This window comes from Corylus avellana, chromosome 3 (genome assembly GCF_965113065.1).
Source record: "Corylus avellana chromosome 3, dhCorAvel1.hap1.2, whole genome shotgun sequence".
Taxonomy (NCBI): domain Eukaryota; kingdom Viridiplantae; phylum Streptophyta; class Magnoliopsida; order Fagales; family Betulaceae; genus Corylus; species Corylus avellana.
This window is the reverse complement of record NC_142492.1, coordinates 29,822,567-29,845,657: the sequence shown is the minus strand read 5'-3', so window position 1 is coordinate 29,845,657 and position 23,091 is coordinate 29,822,567. Positions and strand designations below refer to the sequence as shown.

General features: G+C 36.3%; 1 protein-coding gene across 3 annotated transcripts; it reads right to left on the bottom strand.

Moving 5' to 3' along the window:
• Positions 1–412: 412 nt before the first annotated feature.
• Positions 413–21,769, bottom strand: LOC132173784 (ARM repeat superfamily protein). Of its 3 annotated transcripts, none has more exons than XM_088514272.1 (17): positions 21,503–21,769; positions 15,847–16,036; positions 13,326–13,634; positions 13,136–13,225; positions 11,672–12,154; positions 11,433–11,540; positions 10,535–10,665; positions 10,288–10,420; positions 8,852–9,215; positions 8,218–8,764; positions 7,947–8,082; positions 7,703–7,861; positions 7,173–7,247; positions 5,319–5,481; positions 2,276–2,430; positions 1,330–1,545; positions 413–1,148 (listed from the first exon to the last, which is right to left on the bottom strand). In XM_088514272.1, the coding sequence occupies exons 1-17, from the start codon at positions 21,727–21,729 to the stop codon at positions 501–503; spliced, it is 4,134 nt and encodes a 1,377-aa protein (XP_088370398.1). In that variant the 5' UTR covers positions 21,730–21,769; the 3' UTR covers positions 413–500. The 3 variants fall into 3 exon arrangements, with proteins under 3 accessions (XP_088370398.1, XP_088370396.1, XP_088370397.1); XM_088514270.1 differs by having other exon boundaries at positions 7,947–8,129; positions 8,244–8,764; XM_088514271.1 differs by having other exon boundaries at positions 2,276–2,427; positions 7,947–8,129; positions 8,244–8,764.
• Between the last annotated feature and the right edge of the window lie 1,322 nt (positions 21,770–23,091).

Below are 23,091 nucleotides of genomic sequence, written 5' to 3'. Positions count from 1 at the left end.
ACTTCTCATTTTGTATCATTTTTAGAGAAGCAAAAGTCGCTTGAAGTAAAATACTAGTCATTAGATATTATCTACTTCACCTTCTTAGTTCGATTTGGGGAGAAACAGCAAAAGAAGAGCTACCAAGGGTTCATGCAATTTGAAACAAATTGGGGGAAATCCAAGAGGATGAAGAAAATGAAAGCTAATTCATGTCTAGATTTTACATGCCAAATTTATTACTAGGCACTAGCATGGCTAGGTTTAATGTGTCTAGTGACATCTAGGACATGTCTCCTTTTTAAAGGGGCTTACCGGCAGTAACGTGAATTTTTGTTAACCTTTTCGACATAAGATAGACAAAAGTACCATCTCTATTTTTAACCATAGGTACTATCTACAATACAAATTGAAACCTAGGTGAAAAAAAAAATAATAATAATAATAATAGTAATAATAAAATAAGAAATAAGATGGAAAACTAGGTTGAGATGCAAAAACTATTTACAGTAACGAGTCCCCTAGCTGTACATTTGGTCAGTAAAAACTTGGGAATGCAGTTTCTTAAAAACAGTTTCCACAGAAGAAAAGTCAATGTCAAAACCATAAGTCTGCCCTCCATACTGCACATAAAGGAATCCTCGAGGAGAAGAGGGTGGAGGCAGAATTTGAGAAATCTCTGGTAAATCTGGGATGGGTGGTGAAGGCAGATGTTTCTTCTTCATAGAGTAGTAAACATCAGCTAAAAGAAGCCATATAAGGTCAGGATCAATAGATGCAAGTCCAACAAGGGCATTCGCAGATGCATCGTGCAGACCAACAACGCCGCTACAAGCTATCCCCACGACAATACTGCCGACCTTCTTGAGAACTACTTCCATTGCAGAAGCACTTCTTTTGTTCTTTGACAATTCACTAATCATGTTCAGCACTGCAACTTGGACTTTCAAATTGGTGCCTTCAGCCACCGAGTCCTCTGGCGAAATAGAAGTGCTTCTGTAGGGCAGTTGTAATGGAGTTATTTCTTTGAGATTGGGCTTTCTCTGAAACGGGGATGTGGTTAGAAGTTTCCAGATGTGGACGCCATCAGTATGGAAGCGCCGTGAAAAGAAATCTCCACCACAGATTTGTACTACATTGCTTACCACACCTAAACATCTCCTGACAGCCTGCAACATATAGATGATAATCTTAGAAGAATGGTAGCACAAAATAGAATTAATCTCAGGATTACTTCAGTAAATTCCATGGTTACTATATAAACGCGGAATTATTCAAATCCTACTCAGTAAAATACCATTATTATGTTAGTTTAAAGTGATAAGCAAGTAAAAGTGAACGACGACGCACCACCGGATTTCTGTTTTGAATACAAACAACCAAGAAGGGCCATATCTTATTCATTGCCGGAAGCAACCTGTTCTCATCAGTCCCTTCATCAGCAGCATCCAACGTATCCTGAATCTCATATAAGGAGCACGACCGTATCATCTCTTCAACTGCTTCTTTAGTTTCCTTCTCATGCTTATAGGCTTCTTCCACCTTTGCCAGTGCTCCAATGCCATCCTTCAGAAAAGGAAAGTGTTCATCATAAATTAGCAAAGCCAGGACGAGTCCTCATCTATCATGACATGCAATATTAGAACAAACTCCTATGTGAATTTTTCCAATACACCAGGGAACTTATTTAATTTCACTGTGCTTTACTTAGCTTATGAAGATATAAATCCAGCACCCAATGATTGATTGAGAGAAATGAAAACCCTCACCAAAATTATGGCATCGGATCATTTTTGGGTTCCAATGGAACACTGCAGAGCTTCTATTATTTTAGTTTGATTGAATTATTGTTTTGTTCCATTAAAAAAAAAATGCAGGACTCCCATTTTTAATCACTATGATCATCTAAACATCTGTAAGTTGCATTATAACAGCACTGAGTTGATCAAACTAAAATTAGATGTCTTTCCTGAGTGAATTTGGCAATTATCCTGAAAAGGGCAAGGAATGCATTTGATCTTACATCTAGCATAAGCAAAAAAAATTCAAATATGTAGATTTCAAATTTCCTCCTGCTTATAGAGTACACCACAAAAGAGCACAAAAGAACTTTTGAATAGCGTCTGATAAAGTTGCAACAATTAATAATTTTAGTAAATTCAGATAGCTCAGAAATAAAATTCGATGAGAGTGCTAAGAGTAAATAACAATTATTTAGTATGATAACATGTTACATGTTAATAGTTCAATAACATAACATACATGGAAACAAGTTTAAACAAAAGAAACTATTCACCTCAACTATATCAAGCGCAATCAAGCACGCTGCTTGCTTCATAGAGGCTAGTAGAGGGATTGCAGCTGTTATACATGAACTTGCAATAGATCCAACTGTTCTTCGATATCTTTTAGAGTCATTCAACTTGAATGAAATGCTCTCCCATTGCTCTACTATATTCACAATAACACTAAAATATGAGCCAGCAGCCTTCATTTTTCAGCAAGATACCAAGATTTTAGAAGCCAGTGTAAAGGGATTGATTATTTAACTTGTGTGTGTGTATATATATATGAAGTAATTGCATATTTATTAAAAAACGCAAAAGACGCAATCCAAGTACACAGAAAGTATACAAGAGATACTCACAATTATAAGAAGAAAAAAGATCTAGAAAAACATGAAAGCTCGAAATACTTTAAGTCAAAGGCAGATCTGTCCAGTGGTAAAGTGTCTTAAAATATTTTTATTCCACTGCCATCAACTAGGGCACTATTGGCCACTAACCACTCGCTAGCCAGCCGCTCAGGCTCTGCATTTCAAGTTCATTATCCTAACCATCTTCTCTGCTCCATTGGGAGACTGACCTCCCTTGAATCAGACCAATAAAGCACGGGCAAGTCCCGGACGCACCAATGACCAGCCACATTATACAGATGATAGGACAGGACTAAGGCAGTAATCTCTACGTAGAATAGGATGAGCTTTAATGAAAAAAAAAAAAAAAAAAAAGAATTGGTAGAAAATCTCATAGGTGAAGTCTGTTCGCAGTCTTCAAAACTCAAATAATTTATTTTCCTACAAAAACACCACATACGGCAGGATGAAACCAGCTTCCACATTACAAGATTCTGAAGCCTACCAAATTGCCCTTCCCAACAAGCGAAAATGTCTACCACTCGACTAGGCATAACCTAAGCTAATCCTACAAGACTAAAAATATAATTCCATAGAGCACTAGCAATCTCACAATGGAGTAAAAGATGGTCCACTTATTCCCCACTTTTCTTATACATACAATACCAATCAACCACAATGAAATGGCACTTTCTTAGATTGTCCATGGTGAGCATCTTCCCTAAAGCAACCGACCAAGCAAAGAACATCACTCTCAAGGGAGCCTTATTCCGCCAAATACTCTTTCCAAGGGAAAAGAGTTCTCATGGGGAACAAGGAAATTGCTATACGATCTAACATTGAACAATCCTCTCTTAGACGCTTGTTGTACCCAATAAAGCTTGCCTTCACCACCCCATCTCAATCTGAAGGAGTACAACAAATTGAAAACGTGTATGTGTGTGTATAAAATTGGTTAGTGTAGAAAATTGTTTAGGCATCCATCTACCAACAAACATATTGCTGCAGAAAAGTACTTATGCAGACACATAAATCATGCAGCAGCTGTCAAACCCAACCATGTAGTAAATACTGAGAAACAACCAACATGGCAAACCCAATGGCTCAAATGAGCTAAAAAGCACTAAGGAGCATGTATATGACCAAACCCTTGTCAAGCAGTGGCCAAAATGGTGCCAATGTTCAACTAGCGTCTGAAACCCATTTTCAGGCCACAAATAAGCTGTCACAGGACTTAGAGAAAAACCCTAAAGAAGCCCACTATCTTATTCACATGGAGATAGAAGGCATAGAAAAATGGGTATGAATTAATAGAGAAAAAGCGATGGGCAAGGAAAACACCACTTTACATGGTATGAAATCTATAAAGCCAACTGAAGTGAGCACCATTAATATAGTGGACTTGGGCATTAATCACATTATGTAATAACCCGAGTTCTCTCTTTGTGAAAACTTGTCCACTTAACCATGCAGGAGAAATGTCTCTGACATGGGAGTCCCATTAAGCATATATACAAGGAGTAAATCAAAAGGGGCCCCAAGGAAAACTATGGTTGGTTGGCTTGAAGTTGAGGGACTACATTAGTAATTATTTACAAAGAGAAATTTTAAAAAGAAAAAAAAAAAAAGAAAGAAAGAAAAAAAAAAAAAAAAAACCTTCACTCTCCCAGATAAAACAAGAAATTTCACCATGCGAAAAGTGGAAAAATGGGATCTACATGAGAAATTTTTTTTTTTTTTTTTTTAAAAAAGAAGTTATCAACTAGGTAGACGACACAAAATATAGAAGATGCTGTGTTTTGAGAAAGACCATTAACAATTTGAGCCTTTCTTGTTCATTCCTGATGACATAAATTCAAAAGACACCATATGCCTTTCTTATCCCTGAAGTGTTTTGAGAAATGCATTTTTTTTTAATACGTTTTGAGAAATACTATCAGTTACGGATTTTTTTTATTTTTTATTTTTTATCGATACTTGGGTCAAATTGATTGTTGTTGCTTCCCTGTTGATTAATATGTTCTTCTTCCTGAGAAAGAGATGCAATTAACGATAGCCTTAAGTTAACTAGGAGCATAAGTGGTAGCAATACTCAAAGTATATGAGATAGAAGAAATCTCTGACATATGCCAACAAATAGGTAAACCTAAAATACTAGTTTATCTCTGCATGGTCATCCCTGACTGGATAGTAACTTCTGTTCTGATGGACTACTAGGTGTCTTTCTTAAGGAATTGGAGGAGGATGCAACGATTTTTCCCAGGAAATCCCCAACGAAATACACACTAATTCCTACATTTTCTATAAATCAATCATAACCACTTCCTACATTCCATGATATTGTGCACCAAATAGGAGGTAATAGGAGCACATATCCCATAGAAAGACATCACAATCCTTGGTGGAAAAATAATATGTAATTTCTTTGTTCTTAACACCCCTTAATTTCCAGGAATTAAGATAAGGAAGGGTGGTCGTAGATCAGCTGATGATATATATATATATATATATATTGTGGAGGCAGAAATAAAGATATCAAATTCCTGCCAAGATAACTAGACACTCCAACTAATAGAAACCCAAACGAACCTTAGAAAAGGATATAAGGTCCAGCAGAAAATACTTATTATAAAATAGCTTAGAAATACTGCTGTGACCTAACAAAAAGGAGAAAAGAAACCGCCTAATTCCATGCGAGACATACCAATATTGTCATCGAAAGATGATTTTGAGCATTGTTTGGATTCTCTTTCTGTATTCTTCTCCACATTGAAGATTATCGACTTCACATGCATAAAATAAGACTCTGCCTGAGAGGGCAACGTGCATGCCTCATGCTTTGATGCCTTGGCAATTTCTGCTACAGCCTAAAAGAAATTAAATATTGCTTACGATATAGGCATTCCAGCCAAAGCAGATATAACAGATGGAGTATTAAATATAAAGGCAAACACAACAAATTAATCTAAAATGCCTATGACTCTTGGAGATTAGCATTTAAGCAAAAAATAAATAACTCCAATGACATTTCTTTTTTTTATTATTATTTTTTTATTTTTTGAGAAGTAACTCCAATGACATTTCTATCATTATATCATGAGATGATCTAGATTTGACCTACTAAAAGATGTGACACGTCCATTTTTGACAAGGGATAAGGATGCAAATGAAACACAAAGTTTTGCCTAATGGCTATGCATTTGAATGGAATTTATTTTGTTTCCTTAGCACAAATAATGAGAAATAACATTAAATTTGAATCTAACAGTCCTTTTTTTTTTTTTTTTTTTTTTTAATATCCAAAACAATGTGATATTACAGCTAATAAATCAAATTCTTAAGCATTCTTGTCCTAGAAGAAGAAGAAAGAAAGAAAAAGGAACAATTAAAAAATGCAACTGAGTTCATAGTCTTGTGTGTGAAAATGTAACTTAACATCATTTAATTCCTCACTTTATATTAAAAACAAAACATGTTTTAAGAAGTGCATCAAGTGTCATGACTTAATCTTCACCCCCATCAGTTTTATAATTTAATAGACATGCATAAAGCATCTTTAATTAAATCGAACTAATAACAATGGTGGTGATGATGATGATGACGACAACAGTATGGATAAATATTCATACAACACTTAGAAACTGAATTCCCCAAATACAGTACCGTTTCAAGTCAGTCACAAATTGGTTGTTTTTTTCTGTTTTAGTCCCAAATTGGTTGATTGGAAACAAATCTTCTCATATTACTCACTGCCACAAGTTGCAGACATAGATACAAGTCACTATCCCCACACTCTCATCTAATCTTCATTGTTCTCAAATATCTTTTCAGCTATGATTTGCTGGGTCAAAACATGGAATTTCAGGTTACTGGAAATTTAAGCACCATCATTGTTGGGTCATTTGGTTTCTATGAACTTGATGGACAACAAATGAAATATAATTACAGCTTCCATTCCAACACAAACCTGTTACAAGCTTCAAGTCTTAAATTATTTTCCTTCGTTTTGTGGCAACCATAGCTTAAGTGGTCTACTGAGTTATATTTGCACACATATGATACAATAGATAAACACATAACAGAATAGGCATTACCAAACCCTGTTGCTTTGGTTAACAGTAACAAAAAAGTAGCACCACCGAAAAGCATAAACTGTTTCACTATCTGGAGTCAACAAATCAAGACTTAACTGAACCTTCTTAAACATTTGGCCATGACAAGTTATCTTGATGACAACATACGATGGAATCAAATTTCTATTGATTTTCCTCCAGTTCTATCAGCAGCTAAATAGAAGATAAGATAGTTAAGGATTGCAGCTCTCACCCGCTTATTCCTGCTCTAGCTCTCAATAAGTCTGCCAGTTAACCAATGAGTGAATGATGAATTTAGACCTCACAATGGGATGATAAGTTCAAGTCCAAAGGCAGTATAAAGGAGACAAGAAACTCTATAACTCTCTAATATAGACTTCAAATAGCAACTAGAAAGAGCAAAGAACACAAAGCAGGCAAGTACTGATGCAAACAAAGAAAATATGCATTGTAAGAAATGTTACCTTTAAAAAGGGAACTGTTAAATCAGGGTGTTGACTCCTGCTAAGAATCTCAAGTTCCAATGAAATGGAGCGTATCTGTTCAATTTTACAACATCAGACCAAATGCATTACTTCCCAAAAGTTGCAGGTGGCATTAGAGCCAGTTCTTTACCAAATATAACAACACAAGAAACAGAACATAAGAAATGAAAACACATATCTGGGAAGAAAATAAATTACAGAGACAAGCCCAGTATATGCACTAGCTAAAAGCAGAACTTTCTATTTCACTGCAAATCAAAAGCCTAGGAGTAACAATTTCTTGAAATCAAATCATAAGAGCAAATAGAGAAGAACTTGGAATTATATTTAGAAGACAAGACATTATTAAACCACTGAGTAGAACATACTAACTGAAAAAAAAAAAAAAAAAATCCCTAAAAAACAAATCCAGGACTACTACAGGCACATACCATCTTCATGATGCACCAGAAAGAAGAGAAAGTTAATTGCCCTAAATATCTATCAAAGTCAAGGATAACTAGTCATACCGGTTCCTCCAATAGAGGCAATATTTTGCGAGCTACTCCAATATAAGAAAGCATAGCAGCTAGCACATTTGGAACATGAGGATTAAGATCCAAATGGCGTAATTGTCGGCATATGGAATCAATCACATAATCTGCATTTCCCAAAACTAAGTGACCAACCTACAACAAATTTATTTGACAACAGTCATGCATCAGAGATTTCTTAAAACCAAAAAAGAAAGTAGAGATCTTTTCACACTCTTACCGTCAGATAGCCAGATGTAGCTGAAAGGACATGTAAGATAACATCAGCAGCACTCCTAACCGCGAAACTTGAAGAAATAAGATTCTCAAGCAACAGATACAGAGAAGAATGAAGAAATCCATTAGAAGCAAAATCTCTTCCAAGGCATATATTAAAGATGCCTATTCCGTCAATTATAACCTGTTTGAGGAAAACAAAGCTACAATCAGTACCATGTAAATACACAAAGCAGAACCTGCTAAATTGGCGCAAGATTCACTAAACTATATACGTTAGGAGGGAAATGTAAATTTCCTGGTGTAGCATAGCAGTGTCTCGGAAGAAGTGTAAACTTATATCTTCAGCTTCATCATCAGGATGTATAAGAGAAGATTTATGTTCTACTGGAAGATCCCACACTTCAGGAGATAGGTACTCATGTAAGATTCTACCAACACAATCAATCAATTGACTCCTCACATCTTTATCCAGAGAAGACCTCCAGACAGATTCATTAGCCAAAGAACATTCAACTTTGTTATGTTGACCATTAGCAAGTCCTGCATCCAACTCCTGAACCTCTTCCCTTTTTGCCCCTGACTTCTGAAACATCCTTGTGAAGATGTCAACTGCTTGATCTGATAGACCAAATATCATCTCGTTCAGTATACAGACAGCAGTGCTTGCCTGGCGCAGTAATTGTCCTGAACCAGTCCTATTATACCAAGACTGCCAGCTCTCATTATTGTACTCCTTCGCACGAATCTCAGAAATCAATTTACGCAGGTAAACCAGCGGAATATCAGCAATAATTGACAAATGCCCTTCACTCCTTAAGTCTAGCAACAAGCAGAATGAAATGTAAGTACAAAACAGAAAATACATAATACGAAACAAAGAACTTGAATTCCAAGAGTTGAAACAACCTGCTATCGAAGATAAACCTACAAGCCTAAGGATTCCTGCAAGAGCCTGGTATAGCTTCGGACTGCCAACATAAACAAACCAAGGGGGCATCCGGGGAAGCTCAAAATTTTTCTGTAAAATTTCCAGTGGGTAATCTACATCTTTGTCCCGAGTAACCATGAGCGTTGAATTTTCAGATGGAGCCTGACTCGCCATAGTCAGGTAATTACTGGCAAAGTCAGTTCCAGCTTTCAACTCAGAAACAGAAGGAAGGTATCCAACTGAGGATTGCCTACTTGAAAGAAGCTTGTCAAGAGAACCAGCAAACAAAGAATTCTGGCTCAGACAGACAGCAAAAACATCCAAAAATCTAGCAGCTGCAACCTAGATTTCCAAACAAAAATTAATTTCATACAAATAAAAAAGAGCTCTTGCAAAGGACAACATATATATATATATATATAGCACCTAAAAGGAATCCCAACGCATTTAAGCATTGAGATTACAACTATATGGTAACATGCATAATATGAGCAGGGTGGGAGTAGACAACTACAGTTTAAAAATCCCATTTTTAGCTGATAGTATATTATTGTTCACAAAAACATTTTTTGTTTTAGTTCGTGAGTTATATAGGCACCGGTAGGTCTTCAACCAATGACTTCACCTCCACCCTGTTCTTACAAGGAGAAAAGGTACCTTCGAGGTGGTTTGGCCAAGGGGGTGGCTCGACCACCCCCTCAAAATTTTTTCTTTTTCTTTTAGCCATTTGTGGTGGCCGAACCACCCCCATGGTCAACAACCCCCAATGACCATGGGGTTCATTCGTCAACCCCTAGATATGGATGGCTAAACCATCCCCAATGGCCAAACCACCCCCCAATGGCTATGGGGGTGGTTTGACCATCTCAAAGCCGACCTAAGTGGAGGCCGAACCACCCCATGACCTTCGAGATGATCAAACCACCCCCTATTTGGCCAAAGGGGGTGGACTGACCACCCTCTACATTTTTTCCTATAATATATATTTAGTTCTTTAATTTTTTTTATAGTAAGTAATACGTGTCACACTATAATTGATACTGATGTAACACATTAACGGATTCTGTCAACTTTTCCAACGGCATGGCCCTATTTTTTTTTTCTTGCTTACCCAAAGAGTGTTTATTGTCAAAACCCTAAACCATAAAGACCAACTTTGAAATTATCCCTTTTTGATGAGTAAAAACATAAAAATGATTTTCTGACACGTGGACATAGGTGTTGCATCCTCATTTTTGGAATTTTCAATAGAAGTGCCCCACAAATTATAAGTTGAATATCATATTTTATTAAAAAATTTATTTACACAAACCTATAATTCATGACTACTATTAAAATAATTTCAAGATAAAGTTCACAAAAAAGCAGAAGGATGCGTTTAGATGTGAAAATCACATTGAAAGTAACCACATACAGGAGAACGAAGGAGGTGATCCACCACAAGCTGAGGACCAGAGAAATATATTACTACGAGTAACTGCTGAGCATGTGAAATTGCAAGTGATTCCTCTCTCCCAAGCACCATTTTTGGGAGCTTTTCAATGAGCCTGGTTTTGCAAAAAGAAAATATATATATTTATATAGATCTTTAATAAGATTCCTTTCAAAAGGTAAGTTCAATTAAAGCCCTACGCTTGTCTAGTATCAGATATAGCACAAACCTGCTAAAGATCTCAATAACATCACGTTCTAAATAATTTTTCCCACTTAATGAGAATAAATAATTGAGGAACTGTTGCGCAGCCATAGACACCTCATCAGAATCATCACCAACCAACACACACAAGCACTCCTGCATGAGCAACTCAATATATTAAACTCAACATGGCAATTAACAGGTTAATAATGCAACGCTTTTCATCAACAAAATTTTCATTAATATACTGAAATACGAAACAGCTACAAGCAACTAAGCTTCTAGCTTCAGATGGGGACAATACAAATATAGACACCAAAAGAGCAGCATCAATCTGAAACAGTTTAGAGACCACTGTAAAATAAGATAAGTTACATGATTATAAAAAATATGCAGGAAGTACCTGTTACAGAAATTATCTAGCAAATGAATATGGAAGTTTTAATCAGCAAGCCTATTGTGGGAAATGAATACATAACACATAAGAATCTTTTTCTGAGTATTAATTAATGGGTTATTTCATGGTCACAAGACATTAAAAATGACTTAATGAAAGCTATTTTGATTTCACAGACTGGTGTTAGTTATGAGGCGAGAATTAAACCTGACACTAAGAATCTGATCATCTCAAGATGTCATAAATGTCTATTGTTCTAGTTTGATCCAAAGAATTTCCTTTGAAGTCCTCTGCATTCTCATTCAAAGGAATTTCCTTTAATGTGAGAACATTTTTTCCTTCCGCTTTTTTCTCACATTAAAGTTTTGGCATTCTCATTCAAAGTCTTTACATACATATAAAAACATTTAACAACCAAAGAGAGTAACTTGCATATTTATTTAAATTTATGCAATGAGGATGCATCAACATCAGCTAAGATGTAACCCAAACCATTAGAAAATACTTATTCGAATTCTCAGCTCACCAGAAGCACCAGTCTGCTCTCCTTCAGCGTGTGAATACACTTCAATAACAGTCCTTGTATGGCAGCTAGGAGTCCTTGTCTCACCTTTTTTGCTGGATGAACACAAATCTGACAAACATTTAAGACATTTGGTCAACTAATAAACAAATTAAGAGTAGTTACCATATTAAAAAAAAAAAAAAAAGGCTGTAGCGTAGCCTTAAGGAATAAATACAATCAAATCAAAGATAAGAACATACATGTGGAAACGTTGCAGCTAAAAGTTTGTTTACATGTGCTGAAGTTTTCTCAATCCAATCTTTTGTACGATTCACGCGCAAAGATCCAATGCCCTCTCCAGAAATAGTGCTCCTCTCCTCTATGACTCCAGATTTGGGGGCACCTATTTTTATTGCTTCGGCACTTGAATCTTCTGCTAATATTTTACTTTTTTCTTGAGCTTTATCTGGCAAACTGCGGAGCTCCTCCAGAAAAGATTGTGTAGATTTATACTTACTCGAATTAAAGTCAGTAACAAAATCTATTGACATATCAAGGCTAGATATATTAGCATCATCCTGAAGGACAATTGTAAGATACTCAGCTAAACCTCTAATTGCTTGGTTAATAGCTTCTGCACTTCCAGCAGCTCCACTTGTCATTGTTTTTGAGGCATGCAGAACTTTGGCAAATTGACTGACAACACCAGGTAAAAAGAACGCTAATGCATCTGCACTACCCGCCTGCAGCAAGAACTCCATTGGATAAAACTAACCCTGATTTTCATACATGAACAAGCACAATTTCACAAGAAAACTGGACACAGGAATCTGTCAGCTTAAGGCAGACAGGCTGACATGCATATAAATAACTAATCTTTTCCACTAAAACCTGTTCCTTTAGCCGGTGAGCAGAAACAAAAAGACTGAGTAATATTATGACTAATAACAATGGTAATTAGAATAACAAATAAAAACCAAAGATGTCCGCAACAATCATTTTGAACAATAATTTAGTCTTGGAGGACCAAAAAAAAAGCCTTCTTAACAAATATGGTTCTTCACAACATTTTTGGGAAGCGTTTTTCTGCTATCCTACTTAAGATATTCACGTATATCAAAGTCTGATTGACATAGCAAACATTAATGAGAAAATGATAAATCGAAGGAATTCAAAGTTGACTTCAGGGAAATAGAGGCCAAGCTTTACAAGAAAAAAATAATCAATATCGCAATCAAGCCGCAGGTCAGCCCGGCTTTTTTTTAATTTTTTTAACGTCCTCTGTTAAGATTTAACAGAAAACTCTAATGGAGGAGTGACATTGCAAATTTTTTAAAGTTTGATATACTAAATTGAGATTTTTCTTTAAGTTTAGAGAAATGATTGCAAAAGCATTGAAAATTCAAAGAGATTAAGTGAAGTTTTCCCAATTCATTAAGAACGGAAAACATATCAAAAATGACCGGAAGTCATTAAAGTTGTCTAGGAAAGAATTTGAGATCTTAAGCATCCATCTACCTTTTAAAGCACTTGCATCCTATTAAAGGTTCATATAAATCGCAATCCAAGAATTATATTTTGAAACATTCTTATACTCTCTTTTTGTTAGCATTAAGAGATTAAACTCATCAAGGCTATGTGCAATTTAATTAAGGAAGAAAAGCACAACTGTAAACAGTAATTTAAAAGCCAAAAGAATTAGGAACCGAAAGGGACAAAATAACCTTAGCAACAAGCACACGTAGGGTTGTAAAGGCTTCAATGCGAAGTTTTGCACTGCCCCGATGTCCTCGTGCAACCTCAGTTTCTGCAGCCTTTGCATAAAAACATGTTGGAATTAGAAAACCTAAGACAAAATAAAGTACTCCAAAAGGAATCAACTGTTGGGAACAAAAAATAAATAAATTGGTGTACTTGGAGAAGAAGCGATAGCCAGTGTCCAACAGCAGCAGAAGCAGGTTGAGACTGAAGAAATGCAAGCATACATTCTTGTGATTCGGAATAATATTTCGAAGATGTACAAAGTGAAATTTCCACAGATCCACTTTCTAAAAGTGTAGGCAAACCAAGAATTTGTTTACATGAGCAAGACTTATCAGAGCATGGGAGCAAACTCAAAAGCAAAGCCCTAAAACACTTGATTACTCCTTCACGGAACTCTTCTGAAGCCTCAGAGAGAGGAAGCAAAGCACCGTAAGTCAATTTTTTTAGCACCACAACCATCTGCAAAAGCAGCACATCATCAAACTTTGTGAAAAAGCAAAACGGAAACCAACATTCACAAACAACTTCACAACTAGGGGACACAATTGCAAATAAAATTGCATCAAATCTTTTTATATAGTTTCTCCTAAGTGCATAGCTCAAAAGGCAATAATGAACAATTGTTGCAAGTAATATTATTTCATGCCTTCTGAGGCCATTGTCACTGTCCTTTAAAAATGGATAGACATCCAAATGATCAGACATTAACCCTCTGTTTGTTTAGGAGAGGATCTAGAGGGAAGGCACGGAGAGTGGAGGGGAAAGGGTAAATACCTTTGTTTGGTTGAAAAGATGAAGAGGGGAAAGGAGGGAGGAGGGCAAATCCCTCTGGCCCTCCAAAACCAATCCAACCAATGCTTGGCTAATTAGGGGAGGAAGAGAAGGGTTTCTAAGACAAGTCTAAAATTTATTTTGTCCTCATTAAAACCATTTAAATCTGGATACAGTTGTAAAATTATATCTTTACACTCTCCTTCCTTTTTTTTTTTAACTTCCGTCCTGCAAAACATCCTGAGAGGGGAGGTGGACTCCTCTCACTTCCCCCACCTTTCCCTTCACCCCTCCCCTATCGATCCCTCATACTTTCCTTCCCTCCTACCAGATATAACACAAATGTAGCTTCGGTTGATCAAGAAGTAATAGATTGCATAAGCATTATAAATTCATTCGAGCAATCTATAGCGCTCATATATTATGTCATGAACATAATGTATCTATAATCCGAAAAGCTCTAACTACCACAATACCTGTGCTGGAAAAAAAAGGCCCAATTATCAAACTATGAAGCACCTTTTTTTTTTAATAAGTAATCGAAATATTATTAAAAGCATAAGGCGCCCTAGTTACACAGAAAGTCTCCCAAAAAAAAAACCCTAGCTAGCTAGGAAAAAAAAAAATTAGAGGAAATCGTGACGAACCAAGATACTATATCAAGATCTAACATCGAACAACCCTTGTTTGAAGTTTTTTTCTTTAATGACAAGATAGGGTCATTTTGTATGCTCACCCCTATTGGGCAAACCCCAAACACGTACAGCACCCTCTCCACACAGATCGGGTAGCAGGTGCGGTTCCAAAGAATTGTTTGCACCCAAGATGATTCAAAAGTTATACCTGATGGGATGTCACTAAGACCAAGGTCCTTACCACTTGAGTGAATCCCTTGAGGTTGTGAAAGTTTGAAGTACCCACCCTCATCAGGCAAACCCCGATCACATGCAAAGCACCCCCTCCACACGGATCAGATACCAGGTGTGGTCCCAAGGAATTATTTGCACCCAAGAGGATTCAAAATTTATACTTGATGGGGATGTCACCAAGACCAAGGCCCTTACCATTTGAGCGAACCCCTTGTGGTTGCGAAATTTTGAAGTAAAATCCTTTTATCATGCATTGTCCATTCTTGTAGGCTCTTCATTTCCTTGGAAGAGTATTTGAAGAGGTAAGGCTGAATTGAGAGGCATTTTTTATGTAAACGATAGCTCTAAGCAGGATCGTAAGTTTTTGGATGAAATCTATTGTGTTCAAACCCCTTTATTCATGGATGGCGGTGTATAATAGTCCTCATTTTTCTAGTTTTACAAAAAATTTGGACTTTTGTTCTTTTTCTTCCTTTTAGGAGATCTATCCTGTATACTCCTCTATACATGGATTGCACCCCTCTACACTTTCTAATGAGATTGATCTACTTTAAAAAATATATATATATATATATATATATATATATATATATATATATATATTTCAAAGTGTTGAAAAGCTAAACCATATGCTACCACATAAACCAAGCCTTCACATCACGTGTTCATAGACCAACCAAAACTATTTAAAAAGAGATGAAAAAAAAAAAAAAAAAAAAAAAACTCTGAATTAGTGAGGCCTAAGGTTATGCATCCACCGACAAGCTAAATATATTGAAGAGGACAAAATAAATTAGAAAAGTATAGACAAGCCTACATAGCAGTCAACAATGGAAACCTCAAATTTGTCTTAGATTTCTGTATCTGCACTATCTTGTTTCAAAGGAATTACAAATTTCTTCAAATGGTATGAGCAACATTAATCACCGTATTAATAATTAGTTGCCTTGATAAAACAGTATGCCAAAGATATTGATCTTCTAATTGAAATAGAACAAGTACAAGTTGAATAGCATTTACAACCAGAGCACCTGATTCACGGATCTAAAATGGCATTTCTTCAGAAGTTCTTCCAAACATTGAAGTACACCTTCTGCCACGTAATCACTCACTTTATGAGGCATCTTCTGGACACCGGGCATCACATCAGTATCAACCTTCTGTGGGGATCTGCAATCAATTGCTGCATCCAATAGAAGCAACAACGGGAACAAGGTGTAGCTGAAAGACAAATGAAGAAATCAACATGTCAAATATCAAGATATCAAGAACACAATACATAATAGACTCACATTAAGGAAATTAAGAGACGGAACAACATTATGATTTTTTTTTTTTTTTTTTTTAATTCCACTAGAAGAAGTATAAGCTGAAACACATACCAATTTTACCACCATAAAACCTTGGAAACTACCATCTTAATCAAAAAATATTTTAGTAAGCATAAGTAATGTAATTATCGTTGCAAACATAGCGTGAAACGTTATTTGAGAAATATCATTAAGAAAAAAGACCTAGTCCTCTATGTCTTTCCCACTCTCAGCACCCTGTCTTCTATTCCCTATTTTCCTTCAAAAAATCTGTCACCAATTCTCCATTTTTTTTTAAATTTTTTTTTATATTGATAAGTGTCAATTCTCCATATTATTTTTTTGGTGAATAATATGATTTATTAGAATATGAAGAAAATCTTTGATACACGAAAAATATACAAAAGAAGTAACTACCCTATTCAAGTTGAAAATCTAAAAAGTTAACAATATTTGCAAGATTAGAGGAGAAGAAATTAGGAACAAACGTTAGTAAGTTAAAACCCAATATAAAAGAGATCTCAAGAAGGCGGATTTTAATAGTTGCACATAAGACTCGTGGTCTTCAAAAGTACGCCAATTTCTTTCTCTCCAAATGCTCCACATTAGTAAAGTAAGGATGACTTTCCAAATGGCCTTTTTGAATTGTCTCCGCCCTTGCATCTTCCAACACTGAAGTAGCTCTAGCATATTGCTAGGCATGACCCATGAGACTCCTAATAAAGTGAGAACCAAGTGTCAAATCTTGCTAGTAAACTCAGCATGGATGATGGGGTGGTTTACGGTCTCCTCGCTCTTCTTGTAAAGACAATACAGTAAGACTTATCAATCGTGAAGATTTTACCCAAAGCTGCGATCCAAATGAAGAAAGCAATACGAGGTGGAGCCTCCATGTAACACCCCGGTCCCATATTGGAAAGATGAGAGAATGCCCACATAGAGTAGGTGGTTTATAAAGATAGTAATGAATGCTAAGTCCCATATTGCCTAGTTACTAGATGAAACTAGGCTTTATAATGAATTTTAGGAAAGCTCCAAATTAACTAGTCCTTTTGGGGTGATAGCGCAGATGTAGCTAGCACTTTTTCCTGGATCATTAATAATGGTATTAGAGCCACATAGTAATGTCAGGTCATGTGGTACTGGAGCTCTGCATGACATGCTCTGACGAGGACGTCAAGAATTTAAAGGGGGTAGTTTGTAACACCCCGATCCCATATTGGGAAGATGAGAAAATGCCCACGTAGAGTGGGTGGTTTATAAAGGTAGTCATGGGTGCTAAGTCCTACATTGCCTAGTTATTAGGTGAAACTAGGCTTTATAATGAAATATAGGGAAGCTCCAAATTGACTAGTCCTTTTGGGGTTATTAAAGTAATGATTAAATAATTAAATTTATCTTTTCCTACAAACTTAAGCTTTTGGAATAACTAGTAGTTTAACATGGTATTAGAGCTAAAGATCATAGGATCGAACCTTGACTCCGTCAAATCACCTCCCATTTAAATTAATATTTCACGTGTTGGGCGTCACCTATTAAAAAAGAGTTTGTGCTCACACGTGAGGGAGAGTATTAAAGTAATGATTAAGTGATTAAATTTATCTCTTCCTACAAACTTAAGCTTTTGGGATAATTGGTAATTTAACAAGGGTGATAGCGCAAATGTAGCTAGCGCTTTTCCCTGGGTCGTTACACTTCACCTTCCAAATGCTCTTCCAAGGGAAAATGGAAGACTCTCCAAACTGTAATGTATCGTAATAGCTCTTCATTTCAAGCATATGATTACGTGATGGGGAAAACAACATTTTATCTCTCTTGAATGGGTTTTCAATAAGTATAAAGGATCGAGGAATGCAATAGGGGACTCAAGCTCTCAAACCTAGACCAGCCCGAGAAAACTCAGGTTCCAATGGACATAAGTGTTGGAAGAGTTCATGTACTTTGACACTAAAGCCTCTTTGTCACAAGGTGTAGAATAGAGATCTGGGAATACGAACTTGAGAGTAACTTCCCGCACCAAATATCCTGCCATAAACGGAGGCGAGACCCATCCCCTACTTTGTAGGAGACCAAGTTCAAAAAACACCCCATCCATTTCTAATATTCCTCCAAAGACCCACCCCATATAGCCCTTCCTCAAAACAAGTGCCCCCTCTCTACATCCCATACTTCCCAACAATAAGCCATTTACCCAGTAAAGCTTTATTAAACAACGTGAAGTTTCACACCCAACCCTTTTCTAGGAAAAGGGGAGTAAACAGTCTTCCAATTCGCTAGATGGAGCTTACACTCTCCATCAAAACCATCTCAAAGAAAGTCCCTTTGAATATGCTCCAATCTTCTAGCTATACCGGCTAGTAAGTGGAAAAGGGACAAGAAGTACATAGGTAAGCTAGAAAGCGTGCTCTTGATAAGGGTTAGATGGTCACCTCAAGACAAATAGATCTTCTTCCAACTACCCAATCTTCTTTCCATTTTCCCAACTGCCCCATCCAAATAGCTTTAGACCTAAAAGGAGCACCTATGAGGAGACCCAGTATTTCAGCGGCAAAGAAGAAATACTACAATATAGAATGTCAACCAACTCTTCCTGATTCGAAACTTGGCCCACCACAACTAAAAGACTTCCAAAGGTTGACCTTCAAACCCGAAATAGCCTTGAAACACAGGAGGATGTGTCCCAAATTAAGTATTCGGTCTCAATCTACATCACACATAATAAGAGTGTCATATGCCAAAAAGAAGATGAGAGATCTCCAAAGGGGCTGCGCTATGGAGGTCGACGTGGAATCCAGATAAATAACCCCCAATCGTGGCTCTAGACAACATCCTACAAAGCACTTCCATGACAATCAGAAAAAAGGAGAGGCGACAGAGGGTCCCCTTGATGATTACCCCTAGAGCTCACAAAGAAACCATGCGGGCTGCCGTTAATCAAAATAGGGAAACAGGCCGTGGAGATACAAGCAAATATCCATTTCCTCCATTTTAATCCAAAGCCAAGGTGCCCTAAAAGATAGGAGAGGAACTCCCAATTGACATGATCATAGGCTTTTTCCAAGTCCAACTTGCACAACACACCAGGAATTCTAGATTTCAATCTACTATCCAAACACTTAAACTAAGAACTTAATCTAGAATTTGTCTCTCCACTATAAAAGCATTCTGATTATTAGAAATGAGTGAATCAATCACCTGTTTCATTCTAATAACAAGAACGTTAGCCAAAATTTTATAGATACTTCCACCAGGCTAATAGCTCTGAAATCCCTTACTTACAACTACCAATCTTTTTAGGGATAGGGGCGATGAAAGTAGTATTAAGGCTCTTCTCGAACAAACCATGTTCATGAAAATTATGGAAAACGTGCATAAGATCATCCTTCACTATCACCCAACAAGATTGGAAAAAGGCAATAGTGAATCCATCTGACCACGGTGCTGTATCACCATCCATACCAAGCAACGGCTGATGAAATTCCTCCTCTTGAAACGGCCTCTCCAACCAATCTACTTCTTTAGCATCTAGCAAGGGAAACTCCAAAGCACCAAATTTGAGCCACAAAAGGGTTGTTTTTGTAAAGAGATTCTTGTAATACTGATTGACTGTATCATTGATCACCTCTTGATTGGCGGTATCCGAACTAGAGATAAAGTTATTCCTTCTATGGGAGTTGGACAGGTAGTGGATAAAACTCGTATTCTGATCCCCTTCTTCCAACCAAGTCACGCTTTATTTCTGCCTTTCTTGCATAAAACTACTTTCTCCAAATATGCTTTTAACAAAGCTCTTTTGACTATCTCCTCTTCTACAAGAAGCCTCTCCTTTTCTGGCAAATCAAGAGATTGGATCTCCTCTTTAAGAGACCTTTTTCTCTGTACATTTCCAAAGACCTCCTTGTTCCAACATTTTAAATCGAGCTTTATCGGTTTAAGCTTATACGCCAAGACAAAACATGGAGTGCCAAGACAAAGCATGGAGTACCAAGACACGAGTACAAATTCCTCCATAGTTTCATCAAGTCATCAAAGCCTTCTATTTTCAACCACACGTTCTCAAATTTAAAGTAGCATGAACCTCTAACCACACCTCCATTATTGAGCAAAATAGGGAAATTATCTAATAAGTGTTGAGGAAGACGACGTTGAATCAAGTCTAGAAAATGCTCTTCCCAATCTGGAGAGACTAGGAATCTATCAATCTTGGGCACAGAAGGCAGGTCTTGGTTATTGGGCCAAGTGAAGGAACCTCCTGTGAACAAAATATCCATCAACCCTTGATTTCGAATAAATTATGAGAATTTCTACATAGTGGAAGTTAACTGGGACATCCCACATCTTGCGTTTCGGAAGCGAGTAACAAAAAATCCCCTCCAATGCACCAAGGAACTTCCCACCAACTGAGGACTCAAGATAACTCCTCCCATAGGTAACGCCTATCTGAATCCACATTAGAGTCATAAACTTCTGAAAAACTATTTTTGAATTTACGAGTGATGGAAAAAAAGCCCACCAAACTTTTGTCGTTTCTTTCCCCCCAAAGACACCACAGGTGGCAAGAAGGCACCATCTTTCACACAACAGCACTCCTAGTTTTACCACCAATCCACCAACAAGCAACTCAGATTCAACCCTTCTATTCCCTACTATTATTATCATTCTTTATTTTATTCTCTCTGTAAGTAAAAAGAAAAAGGTTTTATAACCATGTGTCCCATGTGGCTATATTTCATCCACATATGTTAGAATAATTCATTTCATAATTTTGGAAGGATGGAAGGTGAGTTCGTAAGATACAAGAAAGACCCTTTGGGCTCAGACATACCCAACACAAGTGAAAAAATGTTAGGGTAGTTTCATGTCCAACACAGTATTCAAAACGGACATGGATCCTTTAAAAGTATTCTTGCTACTTCCATTTCAGAACAGCATCTATTTGGAAGTTTCGGTGACTTCCCAGCTACAAAATGACCAAAAAAAAAAATCAATACAAGATCTCTCTTCCTTAAATTTGTGTCATGGGTTCTAGTTCGTAAGAACACCCATGCTCTTCCACCAGTTACCTCACACCAATATGTTGCCACACTCATACCCAAAATTTGTCCCTCGACCAATCAAAAGTAAAGTTCAGAAGAAAAACAAAACAAAATTGTTGCTATCCAAAATGGATCTCCAAAAATTGTATTCATAGACCGAAAAGTTCGATTCCAAGAAACAAACAAATAAAAAAATAGAAAATGACAGTATAGCTCAAGAATTACAATTTATTCATCCAAAAAAAATCAGAAATTTTCATTGTGGGAAAAGAGCCTAAATCAGTTACTAATATGCACCAATTCATATTAATTCACAGACATGTATGTGAGAAATGGCATACTCGAAGAAGGGCTGGAGAGCGGAGGACGGAGAGCTGCCAAGGAACTGAAGCATAGCGGGGATCGCAGAGGAGTGCTTCTTGGGTTTTTCAACCAGCTCCAAAAGCTCTACGCAGTAGAGTTTTAGCCGTAAAAACACGCTGCTTCTGCTCCCCTCTTCTCCTTCTTGTTCTTGAACTTCTTCTTCTTCATCGATGAAGCCGCCAGTAATTCTACCGATTTCGTCCATTCGAACGTTCCAACCAGAGACAGAGACAGACAGAGAGTGACTGAGAGGGAAAACCCGCGAAGATTGAAGAAGAACCAGGAGGGGCCGGATCCGGGCGATTAAACGGGTTCAAGTTAGGGTTTATGGACAAAAAATCAATGGGTCGGATCGGAAACCAATGAGTTTGTTTGATAAAACAAAAAAAAAAAAAAAAAAAAAAGAATATATATATATATATAAGCCCTTCAAACTAACAGTTGTTCGCGATAGAGTTTTACAATGTTCAAAATGTATTAAAATAACCCATCAAATTACGAAAGTGTGTCAAAAATGCTACATAATTTTTATATTCCTATAATACCCCTATTCTTTTAAAAATTAATAAAGTAATAAAATAAAAAACTAAAAATTAATTTTTTAAAATAAAAAAATATATATATAAAAAATGAAAAAAAGTTGAAAAAACAAAAGGGGTGGTTGCCAATTGAGCCAACCACATATGATTTGATTTTGCAATTATCTATATTTTTTTATACCATACAAGCGATTTGTAATTTAAGCCAACTACGGTGACTAATATTTTATTTATTCCAAAAAAAAATTGTATTTATTCACCCTTTGGGTTTTTTTTCTTTTCTTTTTTGTTTAAAAAATAATTTAGTTTTTTTATTATTTTATTTAGTTTTTAAAAGAATATGGGTATTATAGGAATATAAAAAAATATGTAGCCTTTTTGACACACTTTAGTAGTTTGATAGGCTACTTTAGTACCTTTTGAACATTGTGAGGTTCTATCCCAAACGGTTGTTAGTTTGGGGGGCTTTTTTATATTTTTTATATTTTAGATATGCTTTTGTTTGATAAAACATTTTAGATATGCTTTTTTTTTTTTTCAAAAAAATATAAGAAAGCCCTCTCAACTAACGGTCATTTTTAAAATAGCCTCACAATATTCAAAAGATGCTAAAATAGCTCATCAAGTGTGTTAAAAATTAATGCCCCATTTTTTGGGGGGAAAAGTATAAAAAAATCCCCTAAATTAACAGTCATTTTTTAAAGAGTCCCACAATGTTCAAAATGTGCTAAAGTAACCCATTAAACTACCAAAGTGTGTCAAAAAGGCCACATATTTTTTTATATTCCAATAATACCCTTATTCTTTTAAAAACTAAAATAAAAAATAAAAAACTAAAATTGAATTTTTTTTAAAAAAAAAAAAGAAAAAGAAAAAAAGAAAAAAGGAAAGGGGCGGCTCTCCCTTTCTTTTCTTTTTTTTTTTTAGTTATATATATTACGAATGACACGTGTCGCCATTTTTATTGCATTGACGTCACATTTAACAGAATTCGTCACATTTTTTAACGGAATTTAATTCCAGCAACT